General features: G+C 42.7%; 1 protein-coding gene and 1 long non-coding RNA gene across 3 annotated transcripts; one reads left to right on the forward strand and one right to left on the reverse strand.

Moving 5' to 3' along the window:
• Positions 1-1078: 1078 nt before the first annotated feature.
• Positions 1079-5412, forward strand: LOC140127824 (uncharacterized). Its single transcript, XR_011855071.1, has 4 exons — positions 1079-1207; positions 1290-1399; positions 4453-4576; positions 4662-5412. It is a non-coding gene; the product is annotated as an uncharacterized lncRNA (long non-coding RNA).
• On the reverse strand, positions 4623-24926 carry NCAPH (non-SMC condensin I complex subunit H). Of its 2 annotated transcripts, none has more exons than XM_072148932.1 (18): positions 24787-24926; positions 17007-17247; positions 16525-16615; positions 15383-15475; positions 15163-15301; positions 14954-15066; positions 13280-13469; positions 12830-12921; positions 11627-11823; positions 10604-10752; positions 10407-10510; positions 9992-10114; positions 9793-9900; positions 9132-9266; positions 5963-6073; positions 5356-5438; positions 5143-5218; positions 4623-4856 (listed from the first exon to the last, which is right to left on the reverse strand). In XM_072148932.1, the coding sequence occupies exons 2-18, from the start codon at positions 17240-17242 to the stop codon at positions 4797-4799; spliced, it is 2100 nt and encodes a 699-aa protein (XP_072005033.1). In that variant the 5' UTR covers positions 17243-17247; positions 24787-24926; the 3' UTR covers positions 4623-4796. The 2 variants fall into 2 exon arrangements, with proteins under 2 accessions (XP_072005033.1, XP_072005031.1); XM_072148930.1 differs by having other exon boundaries at positions 14954-15069.
• Positions 24927-26027: the final 1101 nt, after the last annotated feature.

The raw sequence follows: 26027 nt of genomic DNA on the forward strand, positions 1-26027 counted from the left end.
CATTAATACCTAACACAGACTAACTGCTATTAGACTTCCTTTAACATATGTCCATACAATTTAAAAAAGAGGAAAATCTATGAAGGTTTTTATGGCTTTAAAAAAAAAAATATAATTAGATACAGCATTAGATTATTAGATACAGGCATTAGATTATTAGATACGACATTAGATTATTAGATACGGGCATTAGATTATTAGATACGGCATTAGATTATTAGATACGGCATTAGATTATTAGATACGGGCATTAGATTATTAGATACGGCATTAGATTATTAGATACGTGTATTAGATTATTAGATACGGCATTAGATTATTAGATACGGGCATTAGATTATTAGATACAGGTATTAGATTATTAGATACGGGTATTAGATACTGGAGCACAAACTGCCATATGCACCAGAGCGCCCCCTGTTGTTATGATGATAGAATAGTGATCCCCGGGCCTTTACCAAAGATTAGGACATAAACAATGTTTCCGCACACAATCAGAGAGACCAAACCCTTACCTTTCCAATTCATTGGTGAAGACGGAGACAGGTTGGTACAACTTCTCCATGAATTCATCATATAGGAAGCAGTCCTTGTTGACCATAGCAACCAATCACAGCACAGCTTTCAGTCTATATTCTGCTCATGAAAAATGAATGCTGCGCTGTGATTGGTTTTCACTGCCATCTTAAAGAGGTTGTTTAGCAATTTTGATAATCATGACCCATATTTGTTATCAGAGAAGTGGAAGGTCTGACACCAGGAATAGTGTAGTGTACAGAAGCTGAGCTGCAGTACCTCAGCATGGCCACTATATAGTGTATGGCGCTGCACTGTGTCCAGAGTCTACACTGAAAGCAGCTGATCATTGGGGATGTTTAATCCCCACCAATCAGATATTGATGACCTATATAGAGAATAAGTAATCCAGATTAAGGCTACATTCACACTGCCGTTGCCCGCCGGTACCATAGCACGGCGGGCAACGGCAGCGCACGGGGAGAGGAGGAGGTGAACGCAGCTCACCCCCCCCCCCTCTCCATAGGAAAATATGGCGCCCATTGCCGTCTATGGGGGATGTATATCGGCTGTATATACGTCCCCCATACGGCAATGTGAATGTAGCCTAAATTTGTAAAAACTGTATTTTGAATAAGAACATCATCCAAAGGGAGACCTCAAATTTTGCTTAGAGAATCAAAGGCTATAGGTAGGTGAACAAATTAGGCCGTTCCAACCAACCAATAGTTATTGTTAAATATATATTTAGATATTAATTTCTTTACCCATAGATTTTCGGTGAAATATGCTTCATCTGATCAGTGGCAAAGAAAATCTATCATCAATATCAAGCGTGGATAAACCAGGGACATTACTCATAGATCCAGGCACCGTGACTGTGGTAATCTTCTTATAGTTATTATCAATGTCCTCCTTCCTTCTAATAATCAACTTTTACAATTCTGTTTATAAGTCAGACGTGCCCCAAGGGGGGGGGGGGGTTACCAGAGCCCCTTCATGCTGTTACGTTGTGCAGGAGCACTTTTGTTTCTGACTCTTCTTTCTAAGGCCCCTTTCACACTTCCTTTTCTCACGTGCGTTTTCTGTGCGTGCTTTTGAAGCGCAGAACTTGCATTGCACTCTGACCCATTGCAATCAATGGGCTTTTTCAGACTTGCATTTTTTTTCACGCACACACGCACATTTTTTTAACGCGCTTTTAAATCTCAGCATGCTCTACTTTTGCAAGTCACGCGTGTGAAAAACGCACCATACAAGTCTATGGAGACGCATCAAAAACGCATCGCACTCTGAGACGCATGCAATGCGTTTTTCACGTATCAATTGCCATAGAAAAGATAGAGCTCAGTCCCGAGTCCTTTTCACGCACGTGAAAAACGTGTGTGAAAAACTGAGACGCTGAACAAACTCTGACTGAAAACTGATTGCACTCTGATGAAAAATGTCAGTTTTTCACTGACCAAACCCTGATCAGACTCTTCCGTGATCTGGAACACAAGTGTGAAAGTGGCCGTACAGTCCCTTTCCATCATCTTGGTTCTGCCAGGATTGTTCGATTTACTTTGTTAGGCTTCAGACATGTGCTGATCTCACAATGCAATGCCCATCAAATTCGTGGTCCGGTTGTGTAGTCCGTGTGTCAGCAGCGTGTAACTCGTTTCTGAGTTGTTTGTCCGCAAAGAGAGTCCTTGGGGCTCATTTACTAAGGGTTGCGGATCGCACTTTTGTTGGACTGTTTGCTTTTTTCAGGGGTATTACGCGGCTTTGACAGGTAATGTCTGTGCATTAATTGTGTGGCATGCAATCGATTCTATTTTTGGCGCAGGTGCGCTGGCTTCCATGCGACATAAATTGGGGGGTGTGCCTTCGGATGGAAGGAAACAGAAGGCTGCGAAATGATGCACTAGCTTGTCCCAACCCCTAGAAGGGTCACACATAAACTGCAAATACGGACATCACATGGATGACACTAGTGAGGAATCACGGGCAAAAATAATATCTGCTCTACAGCCTCCACACGGAGCAGGGAAGAACACAATTATGTACATTGGTAAATTGAAATGAAAGGAAATCTACCAGCAAAATCCATCATTAAAAGAAATGGGCGCAGTGACTGTAGTAATCTTATATTTATTATACATGGGCTTATCCTGTTTAAAATCATACCAATGGGATCTGGGGGTGTTATGTGTGGCTTCACAGGCTGTTACACTGTACAGGAGCACCCCCCCCCCCTCATATGTGAGATTACAACAGGCAGAGGTGTGGGGAAGTGCTGAGGGGGAAGGGTGAGAGTGTAACAGCCGGTGAAGCGCTAGTGTAGCCCCCCCCCAGGCATTAGCATCATTTTAAAAGTTGGCATTAGGAGGAATGGATAAGAAATATATGTCACGGCGACGGGATCTATGAGTGTCACTGGTTTATCATATGCTTCATTTCAATGGGAAATATGGCCAGTGATATACATGCACGTATGGATGAAAATGCACGTATATACAATTCATACGGCACAGAAATACAGGACTGGAGAGATCAGACGTTCAAATGAAAGGGGCCCAATGCCGTATGCAACCCAAACTGTACACGTTACAAACGCTCCTGTGTCTGTTAATTGGCAATCGTCAATCCATTTTGATGGACGTATTGCCCACGGAGCTGTGCGGTACCGCTTTTCCCTATGGAGAGGGGAGGGGTGCTCACCTGGGAAAGTAGTCCAAGCCCGATTCCCCAACTACCACAATACAATGGGGGAGATGTATCAGCAGTCTTTTAGAGCAGAACTGTTCTAGTTGCCCATAGCAACAAATCAGAGCTCAGCTTTAATTTTCTCAGCTATTTACACAATTAAATCTAAGCTCTGATTGGTTTCCATGGGCAACTAGAACAGTTTTAACTCAGAAACTTGATGATGAATCTCCCTCATTGGGTGTATCTGAATATATAAGAGTGTAGAGAGGGTCCCCTACTTAAGAACACCCAACTTACATACGACCCCTAGTTACAAACGGACCTCTGGATGTTGGTAATTTACTGTAGCCTTAGGCTACAATAAACAACTGTAACAGTTATAAAAGGTGTAATTAAGATTTATTGTTAATCCTGGTTCTTATGACAATCCAACATTTTTTAAAGTCCATTAGTCATAGAGACCCAAAAATTTTTTGCCTGGAGCTACAATTATAAAGTATACAGCTCCGACTTACATACAAATTCAACTTAAGAACAAACCTGCAGAACCTATCTTGTACGTAACACGGGGACTGCCTGTGTATGAATCTCCCCCATGTCTATATCCTGGCAAAGTGTTATAACCTAAAGTTTTTCCCTTTGACTCGTGTTGCAACAATACACAGAAAATCAATAAATAATATAGAAGTAAAAGAATAATATCCCCAGTATGACATCAGAGGGGGAGCTGGTTGCCCCTTGTGTATCACCACTACACTTGTGGCCTACTCAGGGGTGATGTCCTTTAGACAACGTTTGTGTAAATATAGCTTTCAGTATTAGGCCTCATTCACATGCCCGCAATGGGGGCCGTGATCTGGTTGCATAATTTGCGACCAGATCACAGCCCCCATAAATTTCAAAGGCTCCTGGTGACGGTGTAGTGAGCACATAGTGCATCAGCGTGACCGTGGAGGAAGTACAGGTGACTAGCGCTCACCGCTCCCAGCCCTGAATTCGGGCAAGCATACACTTTGTGAATGAGGCCTAATTGGGAAATGTCAGAGGCTATTTATATACTGTATTTTCACAAACAATTAGGAACTTGCATTGTAGGCCGGGTTTTGTTATCTAGCCACATAGATGCAGAATACAGTCAGAACAGTTGCAGGAGCGTCTACGACTAAGTAAAAGAGTAAAGGGCTATAAACGCTTCTAATAAAAGTCTCCAGCATCTCATGACGCGTCTTTCTGGGCCCCTTACAGAACCACCATACAGAGTTTGCTTGCAGACAGCAGCAGATCATAGGGACTGGAAAGCAGAAGTATAAAGGCTCCGACAGCTGCACAAACCGCAATAGGAGATGCAAAATACACATGATCTGAACGGGTGAGTTTTTAAGAGACAAAAATTTAACCATTTAGATTTTGACTGAAAAGTGTTTTATTTCATCTATTTTTTTGTTTGTTTGTAGAGCAAAAGAATAAAAAATGTAAAAATGTCCCATAAATACATTATTTACAGATGTGTCTCTGCCATCAACAGCTCATATGCAGAGAATGGGCCGATCCCAAAACATTCACTTCTTCATAGTGGTCAGGACGGGAGGTCATTCTCCTTGCATTATTACCACATCAGACAAATCGGCCACTTCTTGAAGCTTTAAATTCTGGAGAAGAATAAAAACAATAAGTACGATGGATACAAAACCAGGCACCATCCCTCAGAACAGCCAGTCCTATATCCCCACATACATGTTTATCACAACTATGAAGGAACAAGTTCAAGGAAATAGTCAGAATCACATAACAGGACCCCCAAGCTATTACGGATTTAGGTGGGTCAGCTACGTCTTAGTAATTTTGGAATGGGAAGGGGCAATGGGAGATAAGTGGATGTAGCTGTACAGTAATAAGCTCTAAGGATCCCAATATGACAATCATCCTGTTACTCACTTTTTCATTAGCGAGATGCAAAAGACAAGCAAAGGCCAAGGGAACAGAGAGGTTCTGTGCCATAGAAGTTGGTAACCTACGGATCACAAGCAAAAGGAAGACATATTGGTATAGTAATTCCTCTTTTTTTCCCTCTCCCCAGCATACTATACAATTCTGAACATTCTACGTCACAACAATGAAACTATATCTAGTTATTGCCGGCTTTCATACCTCTTCTGAAGATCACGGGTTATGTTGCTAAAATTTTTCTCCTCCTTCACAACTGCAGCGTCTGTTTCATTCTTCGGTGCTGGCTATAATGGGAGAAATAGATTCAGCCAAACAGTGGTCTAATCATAAGGGTCTAACACAGTCTGAGGGCTCTATGTTCAGCACACACATCTAGACTTATTCCCATGTGTATAAGGTACGTGGCACATGGCAGTCTGTGTGTGTCAAATGTAACTGTATGGGTCCATCTACACAAGACAGTGAATATCCATCAGTGATTTGGATATAATTCTGTGTTAAACGCCTACCATAAAATCAGTGTTCAAATATCTATTAACACCTTAAAGGGAACCTGTCATCAGCAATTGGCCCTATAAACCACTGCCAGCAGTTTGTCAAACAGCGTCTAGTATTTGTTTCTTTCATGGTACATCTCACTTCAAAGCTGACTTTATGGATGATGCCACCACAATAGGTCATAAGAGAAACACCATCTGGAAGGTGTTCAGCTGCTCGGCAACATATTAGTAGTGGCTTATTAGGTCAATTGCTTATGACAGGTTCCTTTCAAGAGCAACTCTCCAAGTCCCATGCTAAAAACGCCTACCTCATCTTCTTTCTGTGGGTCTTTGGTCAGTAGCCCCCACATACTAGTTTTCAGGTGCTTCATATCCATCTTCTTAGCGGTTTTAGCATAATTTATTTCTATCCTGTTTACCTACAAGACAAATGTGGAAAATGGTGATACAGAGAAACTTTACCTATTATTAGGGATAACAAAATACACTTGCTGTGATCAGTCGGTGATCTTGGGATATGAAAAGTGTCATGTCACGGAGCTCTGTCAATATAAAGCCCCTTGCGAAAGTATTCGGCCCTCCTTGATTTTTTTCTACCTTTTGCCACATTTCAGGCTTTGAACATAAGGATATAAAATTGTAATTTTTGGAAGATTCAAAAACAAGTGTAATACAATTGTGAAGTATTACAAAATGTATTGGATATTTTAAACTTTTGTAAAAAAATAATAACTGAAAAGTGGGGCGTGCAGTATCATTCAGCCCCTTTGCTTTCAGTGCAGCAAACTCCCTCCAGCAGTTCAATCTCTGATCTCTGAATGATCCAATGTCGTCCTAAATGACTGATGATAAGAAATATAATCCACCCAGAGGTCTATTACCCAGAAGGGTAATAATACTCCTCTTACCATTTTTGAGGGGTATTTTTAGCCGAGGAGGAGTATAAAATTTTCAGTAATGCATACTGAAGAGATGACTCCTAGATGTAAAAATGTATATGAAAAGTTTTTCTGTGTTTAAATAGCCAAATTAGGCCATTATAGTAAACCTGCTCCATGCATTGAACTCTTCTAGCTATTACTGGTCGCTGTGTTGTATAAACACAAAGTTTTTTTTTCTTCTTTTTTTTAACCAATTACATTTTTTTTTCTTTTCGGTCAGAGGAGACCTTAATCTTTTAGTTTAATTATCATTTTTAAATGGATTTTTTTTTTCAATTCTCTCTCCATTTAGCAGAGAGCGCATTATATTTGTCTCCTGCTGTTATTTTATAGATAGCCCATAAGATGATGGTTATCAGTGATCTATATACAGGCACATCCAAGGAGGATGCACATAACATCTTCTCTATCTATTAACCCCCTCTGCTCCAGGAATCCCTGTAACGTCAGGATCCCCTTGCAGACTCTACGCTCAGTATGGGCTGCTGTGATAGGGGACGGATATCCACCATCACCCTTGTTAGGGCGCTGTCACATGATCACCTTTTTATTCCGTTTTGTAACAGAATCAAAACGTGCTGGGCCGGGCCACGGCAGATCGCATACACGTTTGTATGTAAACACATGCGATCAGCACCCGGTGTATAGTATTGTCTGGTTTTGAAAGACACTGGGTGCCGGTTACATGCAGTTGCGATTGGCCGTGGCCCGGCTGAGTGATTTTTTTAATCTATTATAAAACAGACTAAAATTGTGATCCTGTGTCAGCACTCTGACAGTATGGGATTGGGCTATCAGTGTGACAGTCTGACCCCACTGACAGCCTTGTGTGCAGGTAAGAGACAAGTTTTCAGGATTTTTACTTTCTAGTGGAACTATATAATATGATGTGCCATATATTGGGAAATACATGTGATAGAATTGACAAAAAACACATCTACACCATTTCCTTAGGAACCATGCACACGGCCGGCATACGGTCCATGCATTCCGAGGGGCAATACAGTCATTCATGTGCATGGCCGTATTGTCCACCGTACTATACCATACTGCGAGCGGGACATATAAAAATATAGAGCATGTCCTATTTTCCACATTATTTCCGTACAGCCCATAGAAGTCAATGGGAACATAGAAAATACGGAATAATAGTGAGCCATCCATCATTTGCCAGCCCAATGTATTTTATACGGCTACGGTGCCATGCAGTGCCATACGGTTGCAATGCTTCCCATAATGACTGACAGACTAGATCAGTATATACAGTTGTGTGCACGAGGCCTTGCTCTGTTATGGCTTTCACTGTGCTTTAGATGCAAAACAGGTGAAGGTTGTTACTCATCACAAGCGTTTCAGTAAAAACGCTTCTGTGATCGGGCCAAGGCCCTCCCCAAAACCTTTGAGTTGAGTTACAAAATTCAATTCAGACGCTGTGCTGTGTGCGAACACCTCTCTCCATAGAGAAAATTAACCCTGCTACTAATGAAAATGATAGAACAAACTATCAAAATTAAGTTACTTGAGGAAGGGGGGGGGGGGGATTTACACTAAAGGGTGAACATTTAGATGCCAGCCCATAGAAGTTATAGCAATGCAGACATGCAAGGAGCAGGAGGACAGGGTTGTAGAGAGTGTGACAAGCTGCTACCTACCACTTTAAACCATGGTGGATCAGGCGATGATTACCTGTTTCCAGCGTCTGTCCAGCGGACGACCACAGCATAAGTCACACACATGGCAGAGAGAACTGCAGGGCAGTGTCTGGTTTGCAGGGAGGGAGCAGTTTACACTTCTATAGCCCAGCGCCTGGTCACCAAGCAGTGTGTGACCCCTCCAGAGCACCCTAACAGACCTTGTTGGCTGCTGGGAAAAGTACAAGAAGGACTGGCTTTTGGCTGCAAGAGTTTTCTGTGGACCGCAGAGGAAAAGTACCTATGGAGCCCAGAGCCCCTTAGGCTCATTTGCATAATTTTAAAAGCCACCTTTTGTAAAAACAAGGGAAGAAGCAGTTAAAAGAAGAGAAGATCCTGCCAGAGGGGCGTCAGACACCAGTATGTCAGTGTGCTTGGTTTACAGTCATTGATCTTGGTGCCAAATTGCATGCCCCACTTTTCAGATTTTTTTTTTTCAAAGTTTAAAATAGCCAATAAATTTTGTTCCACTTCACAATTGTGTCCAACTTGTTGATTCTTCACCAAAAAAATTTTTAATTTTATATCTTTATGTTTGAAGCCCAAAATGTGGCAAAAGGCAAAAATGTTCAAGGGGGCCGAATACTTTCATAAGGCAATGTATGTTGAATAAAGCTCCTGCTTCTCCAATGTGCATAACAGACGCTGTAATCAATACAGTTGGTTCTGCTGCACATAAATGGAAGCAAGAACTTTGTGTATCATCTATCAATATGATGAACGGAGCTCCGACCCTGGCGGTGTGGTCAGTCCGTGGCATGGCACTTCTCATGTTCTGTGATCACACACTGTTCACGACAAGTGTGTTTTGGCCTTTACTATCATTACTAAAGTGAGCTGCTCACCTTCTGCGGCTCTGCGATAAGGTTGTGTTCACCATCCAGACTTAACCGGTTGTTTTCCATCCCATTGGCAACTGGGAATTCATCACTGGCTCCCATAAACGCCCCATCGTCGTCATCATCATAGTCATCATCAACCTTTAATAATAAGTAAAGAATGATTTACTGTTAGGAGATACGGAAGGTGCCCATAACTGTGACTTCCATCTAATTGGGATATGGAGGATCACCCATATATAGGTGGACTGCTTGGCTGCCCCCAATAATGAAAGTCAGCCCGATTCATTGATATAAGTTAGGACTGTCTCAATGTGTAATGTCTGTGGAAAAGGAGAAACCACTGTGACAAGGAAGGCACCTACATAAGAGGCTTAGGGTGCTATACATCTGTAGCTTCACAGTACTGCACAGTATTTTGTCAATTGTTCGACTATTGCTTGTACAGGTAATCATTTATCAATATCAGATTCACAAGTAGCCAAAATCTGGCAGCCCAGCTTATTACATCGATCCAACGAACACCTCTTCTGTTTTACAGTCTTGTATATTCATCATAAGTTCCTCTACAGCTCACTCCCGTTCTGAGGGTGTCAGGTGTTGGACACATGCAGATAGGATAGGTGATCAGTATCTTAAGGCACTCCTTATAAGTGGCGGCACTTACCTGTAAAGCTGGGCAGAAGTTTGAGGTATCATTGGGGTTGTTATAGTCGTATTCTCGGATACCATCTTCTTGCTCAGAAGTTGGATTTCTGGGAACCACCTTTTTGATCTGTGGGAAGAGAGAAAAATACAGTTCAAAAAGTGCTGGCGACTAATCACTGGTTTAAAAAAAAACAAGGCATAAAAAGCTCAAGTCGTACCCTGTCTGCAGGCCTCAGGTTCAGCTTTGCAATGTTGTCTGGATCATAGTGGAAATCAGCTGGCAGCGTGGTGGACTTCTTATTTTGGTTCTCCAGTGTGCTCTTTGCCAGGGTCGTAGCTGCCTGTTTAGGGAACAATCACCATCATCAGGAATTCTGTATAATCACATCCACTAAATGATTAGCCCACTTTGTTATGCACAACTGTGGGAGAGACAATCCAGGAAATGTTGCTAATCAGCCGCCTTTTTCCAGTAGTCTTTTATCCCCTAACGAACTTTACTAGAATCTTAATGAAATATTTAGAGAGAAATAGATCTGGACCTCACACCCACACATTACACAATGCTCTATTGCCGCTTGGCCAAAAGAATACATATAATTTCGAGGTTCTGAATAGTTTAAGAGGACCTACCCTCGTCTTGCGAAAATGGACCTCAAAATCAATATCCTCTTCAAAGTCGAGCACAAACACTTTCTTCACCTTCTTGACTTTCTGCTTGTCGCCGGCAGACTCAACTGGATAAGGGAAAATGGACACAGAAGTTACAGATAACAATCTCGTCTCTTGTCTTGTAAGATACTTAGAGGTAAATACGGAAAATCACTTACGTTTTTGTCTCGGGCGGAAACGCCAGTGGTCAGGCCCTGCCCACATGGACATGGTGCGGGGACTGAAGTATGAATACTCCCCAGGACAAGAGGACAGCTGCAGGCACATGGTGCCAATGTCTGCTTCTGATATTTTAGTAATCTGTGACCTAGGAACATATAGATTATGAATTAATTCAATAGTTACAAGTCTAGCACGGTACATATGTGCCATTAGTAGAGATGCCGGCCACTTCCACCAACTGCTGGTGTCCTGTAATATCTATAATCTATATATCTGTAATATATTGGCATCCTACCAATATCATTCCGGCACGGTTGGAATTTCTTCTCCAGTTCCTGCCAGTCCTGAAAAATTTTTGCCACTAGTTTTGGCGCCCAATATGCTATGTACATAATGTAGTATCAGGAGGGTAGAAGCAGACTGCCAGAGCCCACCCACCGCATAGAGAATAATATACATATCTAGGGCTGGAATAATAATGTAGGCTTAAAAACAAAAAAGGTGGCAGGTACCTATTGAAGGATGCAAAAAGTTGATAGAAAAATCACAATCCATCATGGGAAAGCAGGGACACACGTATTCATAGATCCAGGCACCATCAATGTGGTAATCATCCATGGCCTCTCCCTCCTTATGAAAACAACTTTTTAAATTATGCTAATGAGCCAGAAGGGCATTACCAGAGCCTCTCATTGCTTCAGCTTCACAGGCTCGCTGCCTTCCTCCATCAGCACTTCCCCCTTTCCTCTGACTGATTTATTCTCCGAGCAGCAGAGGAAGTTTCAACACATAACGGGACGTTGAAAGTGCTCCTGCACAGTGTAACAGCCTGTGAACAACCTTTTGGCTAATCTAAAAGTTGATTTTAGAAGGAAGGAGGCCACGGATAACAAATATAAGAAGATTACCAATGTCACAGATCTATGAGTACGTGTCTCCGGTTTATCATGATGTATTTTAATGGTAGATTTCATTAAAGCTAGTGGAGGTAGTGTCAGGGAAAAAAGGAGAGAACATACCCTTTTCTCTCAGCTCTACAAGCTTCACGCTGCTCTGGGAACTGTCCAAGGTCCTCCATTTCATTCCCATCACACATATCTGCATCAAAGTCATCCATCTCAGGACCTGCAGGCTCCGGCCCATCATCCTCCACTTCAGCATTTATATCAAAGGCATGGTCACTCTCCTTGTACTTCTCAGTTAAAGTTGATACGGTCTGAAAAATAGATGTAAATAAGGGGATTTCTAGTAGCTACAGAGAAATTTACTTGTAAGGTGTATGAACTAGACAAAAATATGTGTAATATGTAATCAAAAATAAAACCAGTTGCCGGGGCAGCCATGCTGCAGACTAACTTTAGAGGAGCATATACCTGCGAGGCAGAAATATTTCACTATCCACTGAAAGAAAACCTGTCCCCCTCTATCCATGGGATTACAGTCAGCATTCTTCTAAAAAAGACTTTTATTGATGTCCTCTGTTTCAGACTTCCTGAGGATGGAGTGAGGAGGTGGTGAGAGACACTGGCTTTGTGTGACTCGGCTCTGCTACATCATTAACCACACTCTATGGAAGGTGGGGGTGAGAGAGAGAGATGCTGGTTATATGAAAATAAATCCACCTTGCTTCTCTCCCCTCCCTTAGGAATTCTCTTTAGCATCATCAGCGTCATTGAGGAGGGTGGGGTAGCTCAACTGTACACAGCAGCTCCCCACCTCCAAGACTGGGGCGGAGGACATCTATAAAAGTCTATTTTTTGGCTCTAATCCCATAGAGAGAGCCATCAGTGCAACATGTGTAAAGACATTTAAAAGGTAATGTGTGTTGTTTGGGAGGGGTCTCTGGGGACAGACTCTCTTTAAGGGGACTTCTACTAAAATTAAGTTGCAGAAGCGCTTAGCTAAGCCCGAAGCTCTTTCTTCTGTAATAGACTTAATTATGACACGAAACGTGGATGCAAAGATATCAGTCAAGAAAAAGGTGAATGCTCGGGCTACATTCACACCTGCAGCAAACAGTCTTTTTTTTCCTCCTATAAACTGAACAAAGTCCAATGAAGTCTCTGGGGAATGGAACAGAAGACATTCCTTTTTTTTGGCTTTAATTACGTTCTTTCAAAACTGAGTGTAACAATGTAAATTAATGGAGACTTGTATTCTAGAAACAGATTATCAAAAAATATTAAGAGGATAGAAGGAAAAAGGTCAGTATTTTATCATACCTCATCCTTTACATCATCATCTTGCTGCATGAGGCGAAATTTAGAGAGTGATGGACATAATGGGCGTTTCTCCGCACAAGTCACCAACAAAGCTGCAGGAGGAAGAAGAATTTTTTTTTAAACTTCTTTGAAATCAAAAAATAGAATAGTTAAAAAAAAATTGTTAACACCCCAGTGCTTTAAACAAGAGCAGGAAAATGATAGCAACACTGCAGAAGAAATGCTAACACAGGTTTCCAGTATCTGTTGTTTCAGATGCTGCACATCTCGTATCTTCAGAGCATAGACAACTGTCTTCAGATGACCCCAAAGACAAAAGGGAGTCACATTGGGAGAGCATGTAGGAATGCTCGGACCTTTGGGGTTATCTGAAGGCAATTGTCTTTGCTGTGAAGACACGAGATGTGCGGCATCTACAAGTAACGTACATAAGCTTATAGGATCACTTACGTCTCAGATCAGCAGTGTCCACAGATTCAGGAGCAGGCAATGTCTCTTCTTCTATAGTGGACAGTGGGATCAGGTAATCATCAAAGCGCAGCTCACTGCGATAGTCAGAGGAGCGGAGAGCAGTCAGGAATACACCCACAGTACTGCATTCATCAAAAGAGGCAGCCGCTTTCTGAAAGAGGGGGTCAACCTGCCGAAAAGAGACAATGCGTAAACCTCTGCTACTCGTAAAATATTTAAACGCTATCCTCTAATCACATTCTCGATTCAAGACAGAGGAGAACATCCTGATTGGTGGTGAAGTGACCGATATCGAGGACAGAGCTGCTTCTGCTACTTTTGCGCTGAGCTGAAGTAAAAATGATTCACGAACAGCAGCCATAGAGGGTGCAACAAATCCTCTTCATTGGTAGGTATAAAAAGACATAGAAAACAGTACAAGGACCTATGTGTTTCAGCTCTAAAGCCTTAATGGTGGTCTAAAACATTGACCGAAATACCTGTATTTAAAATGCCCAACACGTGATCATGTGGAGGAAGTCCCTCCTACCTGATCATGTGATCAGACTCACGTACATTACAAACAATACATATATGGGAACTACTGACAATTCCAAATAGTATATTAGATCAAAACCTATAGAAAATGCATGAAGAATGTGCAAGCATAATGACATAGAATATTTTGAAACATTACACATCTCAATATGATATTATCCTATGTCATTATGCTTGCACATTCTTCATGCATTTTCTATAGGTTTCAATCTTATATACTATTTGGAATAGTCAGTAGTTCCCATATATGTATTGCTCTTAATATATAAATTGGATCACATGATCAGGTGGGAGGGGGACTCCCTCCATGTGATCACATGTAGGGCATTTTAAATACCGGTATTTCGGTCAGGTATTTGTTCCTTTGATCTTCAGTGTGGATTGACGTGCACCAGGAGTGTATCTGAGTGTAGCGCTGTTTGCAGTTTTTTCCTGTGCGCGGAGCTGCTCCACATCCCCATCCCTCTGCTATTTCCTTCACCTAAACCACACTATAGCATTGACACATAGAAAGGTGAAGGGGCTATAGAGCGGCTCAGGGCAGAGAAAGCCATTACCGCCACATTCACTTGGTTTAGTAAAGACACTGGAAACATAATGAACTCACAATGTGATGGGGAACATACGTATTAATGCGACCTCAGGCTGATAGACCGTACAGGGCCCTTGAAGGACAGGGATACACATATGTATGATTACATTTCCCCGTAAACACTGCTGACAGATTCCAAAATAGTAACGGAGGAATCCAGCACTTCTTAAAAAAATTATTGTATTTTATATCCTCATTTTAAAAGTATAAAGTGGTTTTTACAGTGGCAGAAACAGCACCACACTCTTCATCATGTCACCTGTCTCTCAGGCATGTTAATAGGCAGTAGACGTGCATAGTTAGTAACTGCAAGAGCCATCTGTGTGACATCCACAGGAACGCCCGGCGCCAATTGGCATATTTTAAGAGTAGATCCCCCCCCCCCAGAATAAATGCCTTGCAGCACTATTTAAGATATGTCCCAGACTCCCTGACAGTAGACCCACAAGCAAGTGTATGTGGTTAAAATCTTGTCTACCCCAGTGGTAGACTTCCTTTCCCAAATTAAATAAGACAGTTTGTACCTGATCGACTCTGTCCGTTGCAGAGCGGGTAATATTGTTAAGATTCTGCTCGATGGTCTCCACAGAGTGTTGTCTCTTCCTTGGCTTTTTATTTTGAGGCTCCGCGCTTCCATCTTCTGTCAAACAGAGCACAGAAAGGAGATCAGTATCTTCATATTGATGTAACCTGTAATACAGCTAAGCTTATGTAACTAATGTAACTGACATACCCGCTCCCTGGTTTTCTGAGCCCTCTGGTCCCTGTGCCTCTTTGCCAAGTCCTCCCAATACTTTATACACATCTGCATGTACAGCATCGACCCGCACGGCATAGATCTTGGCACTGGCATCAAGTGTTCCTGCAGCAACCTGTAGTAAAAGGTAAGAGGCATCATGAGAAATGGTACAATCAAATGTAACAGAGGACAGACACTAGATATTAGTATTCACCTTGAAATTAGTCAGTTCACTTCCTTTCTCCTTGAGAATGTCTCCCATGTAATCGATTAGATGCAGCCCAAACGCATTCTTAGTGGTTATTCTCTGCAGCAAAAAACGGAAAATATTTAAGTAATATGAGACAATGTGCAATTCGATAATAATCCGAAATCTAAGTGCGCATGCATAGAATGGGAATGATATATTTATATATATGTATTTGGTGGTAAAAGCTTCAACTATCTGCATACTATGAAAGGTCACTGATACTGCAGATACTGGAATGTTTACTCAATCTTCCATTGTCCCCTAAGGTCTCAGCAACCAATATGCAACTTAAAGGGGATGTACCAACCATTTAAATTATCCTCTATCCACAGGCTAGTGCAAGCTTATCGGTGCGAGTCTGACTGCTGGCCAGTTCACTCGACTGTGAAGGAGAATTCCCTTACAATTCTCCTACCCAGTTAAGCTCACTACCATTAAATATGTGCATTGGTCAGCATGGAGAGAAAAACAGCACTCAGGCATGTCCAGTTTTGCCCTAGACAGTAAATGAGAGTGCTGGAGATACCGCTGTGCTGTGCTCAGCAATTTCCAACACTACCATACAATTGAATGGAGAAGCAGGACAGATGCTCGACCTGCCCCTCAATCAGTTCATGAAACCTCCATTCTCCAGATTGCTGGAGGTCTAGGCAAGTGGACCCTTATCAATAACTTAAATAGTTGATAAAAACCCTTTTAAGCTCACTACCAAATAGGCGATGCCTGACTCCATGCTCCATTCTTGGTGCTAATCCCAAGAGCATAAATTACCAAAAAAGTACAAGAAGTACAAAAAAAAAGTTTAAAAAAAAAAAAAAAAGTTCAACTGTGAAAGTGGAGTACACCTATTAAAGGGGTTGTCTGGAAGTTAAAAAACATGGCTTCTTTCTTCCAAAAACAGTGCCACCTCTGATGGTTTGTGCTGGTATTGCAACTCAGCAGCATTGAAATGAATGGAGATGAGATGCAATACCGGCACAAACCATGGTCAGATGTGCCGCTGCTTTCAATAGAATGCAGCCATGTTTTTTCAACCGCCAGACAACCACTTCACCAGGTTGGAGCTGGTGAAAACTGAAGCTGTAGGAGATGAATTAACAACTTACATTCTCCTGAGACAGCTTGATGCAGGTGGAGTAATGGTCTGAGATCTGTGTATTGGTCAGTTTGGGCAGGAGAAGGGATGTTGCCTCAGCGCTGTAAAAAAAAAATAATTAAAAAAAGGTTATGTTATGAACATTATCTGATTAGTAAAAAAAAAAAAAAAAAAAAAAAAAAAAGAGCTTGTACAATAACTGTACACAGTGGAAACCACCACATTACATTGACATGCATTATGAACGTTTATGGAAACATTCCTATAAGGTTATAGCTGGGATATTAAAGTCATTTGTGATTGTTTTTTCTCCTTCAGATTACTGCTGTTCTTCATATTTGGCTTCTGCCAGAATTAGGATGAATTGTTTGCAATTAGTTAACCAGAATTCTTATATTAAAGCAATAAAATATTTACTACCTCCAAGTAATTATAATATTGCATCTCCACACAAGATCCACAGACAGATATCAGAGACTATTAGACACCCACCTATGGGCAGGAGAGATCACAGAGGCAGGAGAGTCCGCATTGCTGAGCTGCAGGTCAATCACCCTGGACCTCCGCCTCTGCTTCCTTTCCCATTCATCGTCGTTACTGGTGAAGTTCTGCAGAGTGGGGGTCCCTGCCGCGCTGACCGGCTGGGATCTAGTGGCCGGAGACAGGTATACACCGGCTGGAGACAATGGCTTGTGCCGCCCCCCAGACTGAGGAGTAGAAGTGTTCATGGTACCTGGGAAAAAAACCATAAGAAACACAATTATTTCTAGAAAATGGGAACAATAAAATAATTACCACATACATAGATAGATAGATACATACTGCTACCCCCACCCCAATATATCATATATATCATCTATTCAACGTATGATTAATATGTGCAACAGCCCCTTAAAGGAACATATGATAGGTCAATGATTGCTTGCTAGCAGTGGACAGCTTGACCTACTATATAGCAGCGGTGATGGGATGTACAGTAGTCTCCGCTCTCATACATTAAAATGCAAACTGAGGTCTCTGCCTCTGTCCACTTGTGTAGTGGTGGGGTTTGTCATTAGCGGATATGCAGACCTGCTGGGACGTCACACAAGAGGGAAAACTTAAAGGGGTTGTCCACCATAAGCACATTAAAGCAAATAATATTATTTGTGCAATGAAAAGTTATACAATTTTCCAATATACTTTCTGCATCTATTCCTCACAGTTTTCTATACCTCTGTCTGCTGTCATTCTATAGAAAACTTCTATGTCTACTTCCTGTAGATAAACACTGGTCCATGGTCAAGCGATGTCACACAGGTGCACGGTTTGTTAGGCCACAATCGCACCTTCCACTAGCGAGGCCCGCCCCCCGTGCGCTAGCACCAGGTTATGAACGCCATGCTAGTGGAACGTGGGACCACGGCCTTGGCAGCACACAGCTTTGATTACACTGCGTCTTATAATGAGCAGTGCACCTGTGTGACTGGAATTTACAGGAAGTAAGCAAGCAAGCAGAGATCTAGAGAACTGAGGAATTGATAAAGAAAGTTGGAATATTGTGTAACTTTTCAATACACAAACATTTTCCGGAATGTGCTTAACCCCTTAAGGACGCAGGGTTTTTCGTCTCATTTCTCGCTCTCCAACTTCAAAAATCCATAACCTTTTCATTTTTACGTGTACAGACCTGTGTGAGGGCTTATTTTGTGCGTAACAAATTTTACTTTCTCGTAATGTTATTTATTTTAACATGCTGTGTACTACGAAGCTGAAAAAAAATTCCAAATGTGGAAAATTTTTTAAAAAAACGCACGTTCTTGGGGGCTCAGTTTTTACGACATTGACTGTGCACTCAAAATAACACCTCAGCTTTATTCTTTGGTTCGGAACGATCGCGGTGATACCAAATTTATACAGGTTTTATTGTGTTTTAATACATTTTCAAAAAATTAAACAAATGTGTACAAAAAAAGAAAAAATTTTTTTGCCATCTTCTGAAGCTAATAACTTTTTCATACTTTGGCGCACGGAGATGTGTGGGGGGTAATTTTTTGCGAAATGAGGCGACGTTTTCATTGCTACCATTTTGAGGTCTGTGCGACATTTTGATCATTTTTTATTTCATTTTTATGTGATGTAAAAAGGTGTAAAAGTCGCATTTCGGACATTTGGGCGCCATTTCCCGCCTCGGAGGTCACCGCCGCCCGTAACCGTTTTTATATTTTGATAGATCGGGCATTTTGGGACGCGGCGATACCTAATATGTTTGTGATTTTTACTGTTTATTATGTTTTATATCCGTTCTAGGGAAAGGGGGGTGATTTGAATTTTTATTAATTTTTTTTATTTTTTAAACTTTTTTTTCCCCACTATTTCTTAGACCATCTAGGGTACATTAACCCTAGATGGTCAGATTGCTCCTACCATATACTGCAATACTTTGCAATATATATTGCAATATATGGCATTTTTGCAGGTCATTCATTACGATGAGCCACTGGCTCATTGTAACGAATCTGCAGAAGCCATGTAGCCTCGTGTCAAAAGAAGACCCGAGGCTACCATGGCAACCGATCGCCGCCCCCCGATGACGTTCTTTTAAATGACGTCGGCGACTTTGCCGTCGGCGTTGAGAGGGTTAATAGCCGCGATCGGTGCAAGCACCGACCGCTGTTATTAGCGGTGGGGGTTTTCTGCAAAATGCAAAACCCCCCACCTTGTATGAAGAAGACTCAGCCCGTGAGCCCTCTTCATACATCCCTTATACCTCTGCGCCGTAGAGCGTTAAGGGGTTAAAGTGAACAACCCCTTTAATATATTGACAAAAGACATCCAGGAAAATAAAGAGATGAAGCGGCACTTTGAAACCGAATTAAATCCAATAATGGGTGCAGGCTTACTACGGAAAGCAGCACTCCGTGGTAAATAAGTGTTTCTGTCACAAGTGGGAAATACAACGCTTCAGCATCTCGATTTTCAAGTAATGAAAACAGTGATACAAGGATGTGACATCATCAATGAACATACATAAACATATTATATACAATGTGACATGTTCAGAATATAGCTATAATCCCGGTGTGTATTAATAGTATATATGATGGTGATAACAAGTGAACAGGGAATTGTTTGTAAATAGATAAATAAAAATGTTACCACTAGGCGTTCATCCCTCCATGCCGTCTTGCCACTTGTTATCACCATCATATGTACTATTAATACACACCTGGATTATAGCTATATTCTGAACATGTCACATTGTATATAATATGTTTATGTATGTTCATTGATGATGTCACATCCTGCGCCTTGTATCACTGTTTTCATTACTTGAAAATCGAGATGCTGAAACGTTGTATTTCCCACTTGTGACATAAACACTTATTTACCACAGAGTGCTGCTTCCCTGCCTTGGATTATAGAAAAAAAGACATCCATAGAAATGTTCCCTCTTTCAGATGAGGCACTAGTTATACCGCACTTGACAGTAATATGGTTTGAACATGAACATGTATGTAATGCCGTAAGATATATCAGTGTGTGTATCACACGTATGGCAAACTTTATGTCAGGGCACAACAGCGAGTCACCTCCCGATCTCGCAAATCCACAGTCAGTACAAGCAATTAGTATCACTGACTCCATACTTCACATTTTCTCTGCTTTCCACAGGTAAATACTTTAATTTTGTGCAAAAAATAGTAGACTGTTTCACCGAGCGCACTGCTTACCGTGTACACGATATGCAGAGTCCTCGGTGAATCAGCCTGCTATTGTGTCTGGTATGGCGCTTTAACATTTATGGACTAAGATGAGTACTCTAAAGTTTTTCACTATGTGTTTGCTGATGAAAATGTTTTATGGAAAAAAATTTTTGCACAAAATTAAAGTATTTACCTGTGGAAAGCAGAAAAATTTGAAGTATTGAGTCTGTGGTACTAATTGCTTGTATAGACCATGTATGTAATGCGCAACTTGGACCATTATACAATTTCTTTTACGTCTTGTCACCCCCTCATCCTCATAGACTGTAAGCTCTTGTGTCACCCCCTCATCCTCATAGACTGTAAGCTCTTGTGTCACCCCCTCATCCTCATAGACTGTAAGTTCTTGTGTCACCCCCTCATAGACTGTAAGCTCTTGTGTCTCCCCCTCATCCTCATAGACTGTAAGCACTTGTGTCACCCCCTCATCCTCATAGACTGTAAGCTCTTGTGTCAGCCCCTCATCCTCATAGACAGTAAGCTCTTGTGTCACCCCCTCATCCTCATAGACTGTAAGCTCTTGTGTCACTCCCTCATCCTCATAGACTGTAAGCTCTTGTGTCACCCACTCGTCCTCATAGACTGTAAGCTCCTGTGTCACTCCTCATCGACTGTAAGCTCTTGTGTCACCTCCTCATCCTCATAGACTGTAAGCTCTTGTGTCACCCCCTCATCCTCATAGACTGTAAGCTCTTGTGTCACTCCTCATCGACTGTAAGCTCTTGTGTCACCCCCTCATCCTCATAGACTGTAAGCACTTGTGTCACCCCCTCATCCTCATAGACTGTAAGTTCTTGTGTCACCCCCTCATAGACTGTAAGCTCTTGTGTCACCCCCTCATCCTCATAGACTGTAAGCACTTGTGTCACCCCCTCATCCTCATAGACTGTAAGCTCTTGTGTCACCCCCTCATCCTCATACTGTAAGCTCTTGTGTCACCCCTCATCCTCATAGACTGTAAGCTCTTGTGTCACCCCCTCATCCTCATAGACTGCAAGCTCTTGTGTCACCCCCTCATCCTCAGACTGCAAGCTCTTATGTCACCCCTCATCCTCATAGACTGTAAGCTCCTGTGTCACTCCTCATCCTCATAAACTGTAAGCTCTTGTGTCACTCTTCATCCTCATAGACTGTAAGCTCTTGTGTCACCTCCTCATCCTCATAGACTGTAAGCTCTTGTGTCACCTCCTCATCCTCATAGACTGTAAGCTCTTGTGTCACCTCCTCATCCTCATAGACTGTAAGCTCTTGTGTCACCCCTCATCCTCATAGACTGTAAGCTCTTTTGTCACTCCTTATCCTCATAGACTGTAAGCTCTTGTGTCACTCCTCATCCTCATAGACTGTAAGCTCTTGTGTCACTCCTCATCGACTGTAAGCTCTTGTGTCACCTCCTCATCCTCATAGACTGTAAGCTCTTGTGTCACTCCCTCATCCTCATAGACTGTAAGCTCTTGTGTCACCCACTCGTCCTCATAGACTGTAAGCTCCTGTGTCACTCCTCATCGACTGTAAGCTCTTGTGTCACATCCTCATAGACTGTAAGCTCTTGTGTCACCCCCTCATCCTCATAGACTGTAAGCTCTTGTGTCACTCCTCATCGACTGTAAGCTCTTGTGTCACCTCCTCATCCTCATAGACTGTAAGCTCTTGTGTCACTCCTCATCCTCATAGACGGTAAGCTCTTATGTCACCCCCTCATCCTCATAGACTGTAAGCTCTTGTCACCCCCTCAGCCTCAGACTGCAAGCTCTTGTGTCACCCCCTCATCCTCATAGACTGTAAGCTCTTGTGTCACTCCTCATCCTCATAGACCAGTGATGGCAAACCTTTTAGAGGCCGGGTGCCCAAACTACAACAAAGACCCGCTTATTTATCGCAAAGTGCCAACACAGAAATTTAATTTGTGATATACTCCCTTCTCTGTCACAGTTTTCATTGATACCAGCACTCTGAGGACACCAATAAAGCAGAAAATAGTCCCAGGTAGCACTGTCACTTTAAAATAGCTATGTGCACAGCAAGTCCTGGGCTGTCTGGAACTGCAGGAAGATACCTGGAGTCATCTTTGGTGAAGGCCTGAGTGCCCACAGAAAGGGCTCTGAGTGCCACCTCTGGCACCTGTGCCATAGGTTAGCCATCACTGTCATAGACTGTAAGCTCTTGTGTCACCCACTAGTCCTCATAGACTGTAAGCTCCTGTGTCACCTCCTCATCCTCATAGACTGTAAGCTCCTGTGTCACTCCTCATCCTCATAAACTGTAAGCTCTTGTGTCACTCTTCATCCTCATAGACTGTAAGCTCTTGTGTCACCTCCTCATCCTCATAGACTGTAAGCTCTTGTGTCACCTCCTCATCCTCATAGACTGTAAGCTCTTGTGTCACCTCCTCATCCTCATAGACTGTAAGCTCTTGTGTCACCCCTCATCCTCATAGACTGTAAGCTCTTTTGTCACTCCTTATCCTCATAGACTGTAAGCTCTTGTGTCACTCCTCATCCTCATAGACTGTAAGCTCTTGTGTCACTCCTCATCGACTGTAAGCTCTTGTGTCACCTCCTCATCCTCATAGACTGTAAGCTCTTGTGTCACTCCCTCATCCTCATAGACTGTAAGCTCTTGTGTCACCCACTCGTCCTCATAGACTGTAAGCTCCTGTGTCACTCCTCATCGACTGTAAGCTCTTGTGTCACATCCTCATAGACTGTAAGCTCTTGTGTCACCCCCTCATCCTCATAGACTGTAAGCTCTTGTGTCACTCCTCATCGACTGTAAGCTCTTGTGTCACCTCCTCATCCTCATAGACTGTAAGCTCTTGTGTCACTCCTCATCCTCATAGACGGTAAGCTCTTATGTCACCCCCTCATCCTCATAGACTGTAAGCTCTTGTGTCACTCCTCATCCTCATAGACTGTAAGCTCTTGTGTCACCCACTCGTCCTCATAGACTGTAAGCTCCTGTGTCACCTCCTCATCCTCATAGACTGTAAGCTCTTGTGTCACCTCCTCATCCTCATAGACTGTAAGCTCTTGTGTCACCTCCTCATCCTCATAGACTGTAAGCTCTTGTGTCACCCACTCGTCCTCATAGACCAGTGATGGCAAACCTTTTAGAGACCGAGTGCCCAAACTACAACAAAGACCCGCTTCTTTATCGCAAAGTGCCAACACAGAAATTTAATTTGTGATTTATACTCCCTTCTATGTCTCAGTTTTCATTGATACCAGCACCTGAGGCACCAATAAAGCAGAAAATAGTCCCAGGTAGTGCTGTCACTTTAAAATAGCTCTGTGCAAAGCAAGTCCTGGGCTGTCTGTGACTGCAGGAAGATACCTGGAGTCATGTCCGGTGATGGTCTGGGTGCCCACAGAAAGGGCTCCGAGTGCCACCTCTGGCACCAGTGCCATAGGTTAGCCATCACTGTCATAGACTGTAAGCTCCTGTGTCACCTCCTCATCCTCATAGACTGTAAGCTCTTGTGTCACCTCCTCATCCTCATAGACTGTAAGCTCTTGTGTCACCCCCTCAGCCTCAGACTGCAAGCTCTTGTGTCACTCCTCATCGACTGTAAGCTCTTGTGTCACCCCTCATCCTCATAGACTGTAAGCTCTTGTGTCACTCCTCATCCTCATAGACTGTAAGCTCTTGTGTCACTCCTCATCGACTGTAAGCTCTTGTGTCACCCCTCATCCTCATAGACTGTAAGCTCTTGCGTCACCCCCTCATCCTCATAGACTGTAAGCTCTTGTGTCACCCCCTCATCCTCATAGACTGTAAGCTCTTGTGTCACCCCCTTCATCCTCATAGACTGTAAGCTATTGTGTCACCTCCTCATCCTCATAGACTGTAAGCTCTTGTGTCACCCCCTCGTCCTCATAGACTGTAAGCTCTTGTGTCACCCCCTCATCCTCATAGACTGTAAGCTCTTGTGTCACCCCCTCATCCTCATAGACTGTAAGCTCTTGTGTCACCCCCTCATCCTCATAGTCTGTAAGCTCTTGTGATCAGGGCCCTCCCTCCTATTGTTCCATATGACTGTTTGTACTGTGTAATGTAATATTATATATTTGTATATGTCCCCTATGATATGTAAAGCTACAAATTATGATGGCGCCATATAAATGAAGATGATTATTAAATATAATTAGATTACCACAGTCACAGCCCCGGATCTATGAGTAGGTCACATTCCGATACACAGGACTGTAATCCTGGGATGTATAAGGAATTATTAGCAGGACAACTGCAGCACAACTACAACCCCCAGCATGCTCTGCCAGTCAAAATCTGCAAGGACATGATGGGAATTGTAGTTTCAGCACTGTATATATCCGATGGGGGTTATACTCCTTAATACATAACACATTGGGCAGCAGATGTGTCACATCAGGGTGACTGCGGCTTCCATGTATACAGGAAGCCTGACATTTATAAACATACTCCGAGGAGTACTACAACTCCCAGCGGGCACAGAAAGCCCAAGCCGGGTGTCAAAGCAGCGGATAAAAACATAGAACACGACATACCCGTCCGCTTCCCGGCTTCCGTCCAGCTGCGCTTTCAAAAATTCCGCGCCTTCCTCCAGCGTGATGACGTCACCCGGGTAACGGCTCGGGGCGGCCGAATGTGTGTAGGTATCGGTGGGAGGAGCACGAAGTGGGAGGGTTCGGACGTCGTGGGCGAGGTTTGAGGCGTTCATGGACATTGTTACTGTGGGCAGTTGCCCTCTTTGTCTTTAGAATTACCTGACCGTAGTAATGAGTGTGCCAGTGAGTGTCATTCTCCTACCGGGCAGTTCTATCCATGATTGCCCGTGTATACGTGATCATTGTAGATAAGTGTGTTCTATGCCTTTAAACCCCTTCTGGACGTAGCCAGTTTGTATGTTAAAGGGGATGTCCTATTTTAGTAAATTAATGTTAATGTTTTTATGATAAAAAGTTCTACAATTTTCCAATATAGTTTCTGTATTAATTTCTTAAGGTTTTCTAAATCTCTGCTTGCTGTCATTCTATAGAAAGCTTCTGGGCCACATTTATTTACAAAGTCACTACGTAGAGTTCACTGAAAGTGCATTGTTCGTGTATAAGGCGATAACGTGTGTCCGCCCTACCGTAGAGAAACATGGGGCACTTCGCCGTATTCCGGGGAAAGATGGGACATGTCCTATCTTTCTCCCAACTACGGATCGGTACAGTGCCCCATGTGTGCTGCATCGTACCGATCCCATACGGCGCGGTGCGCCATTGCTGTCTATGGGGCACTTATATACGGCGGTCGTATATACCAGAGGTCCCCAACCTTTTTTGCACCAGGGACCGGCTTTAAGCTAGACCAGTTTTCCATGGCCCGGTGGGGGTGGGGGCGGGGCTTTGGTCATATGGGGTGGGGTTATGGAGGGGTGGAGCTTATAATATAAGATATCAGGGAGTGTCCGGACCAGATCCATCATATTGGTTTGGTGTAAAAATAAAGCAATGCAAAATGCATACAACGTATCGCCATGTAGTTTAAAATGCATACAGAGTATCGCCATGTAATATAAAATGCATACAGCGTATCGCCATGTAGTATAAAATGCGTACAGCGTATCACCATGTAGTATAAAATGCATGCAGAATACCGCCATGTAGTATAAAATGCATACAGAATACCGCCATGTAGTATAAAATGCATACAGCATATCGCCAAGTAGTATAAAATGCGTACAGCATATCGCCATGTAGTATAAAATGCGTACAGAATACCGCCATGTAGTATAAAATGC

The sequence above is a fragment of the Engystomops pustulosus genome, chromosome 4, assembly GCF_040894005.1.
Source record: "Engystomops pustulosus chromosome 4, aEngPut4.maternal, whole genome shotgun sequence".
NCBI lineage: Eukaryota > Metazoa > Chordata > Amphibia > Anura > Leptodactylidae > Engystomops > Engystomops pustulosus.

Bases quoted from the DNA above. Each gene is read 5' to 3' on its own strand.
- NCAPH (XM_072148930.1), bottom strand. From the start codon at position 17,242: ATGAACACTTCTACTCCTCAGTCTGGGGGGCGGCACAAGCCATTGTCT. The intron at 15,070-15,162 runs GTATGTCAGTTA...TCTGTTTGACAG, and splicing joins CTCAGAAAACCAGGGAGCGG to AAGATGGAAGCGCGGAGCCT. The intron at 13,470-14,953 runs GTACAAACTGTC...TCTTTTCGGCAG, and splicing joins CAACGGACAGAGTCGATCAG to GTTGACCCCCTCTTTCAGAA.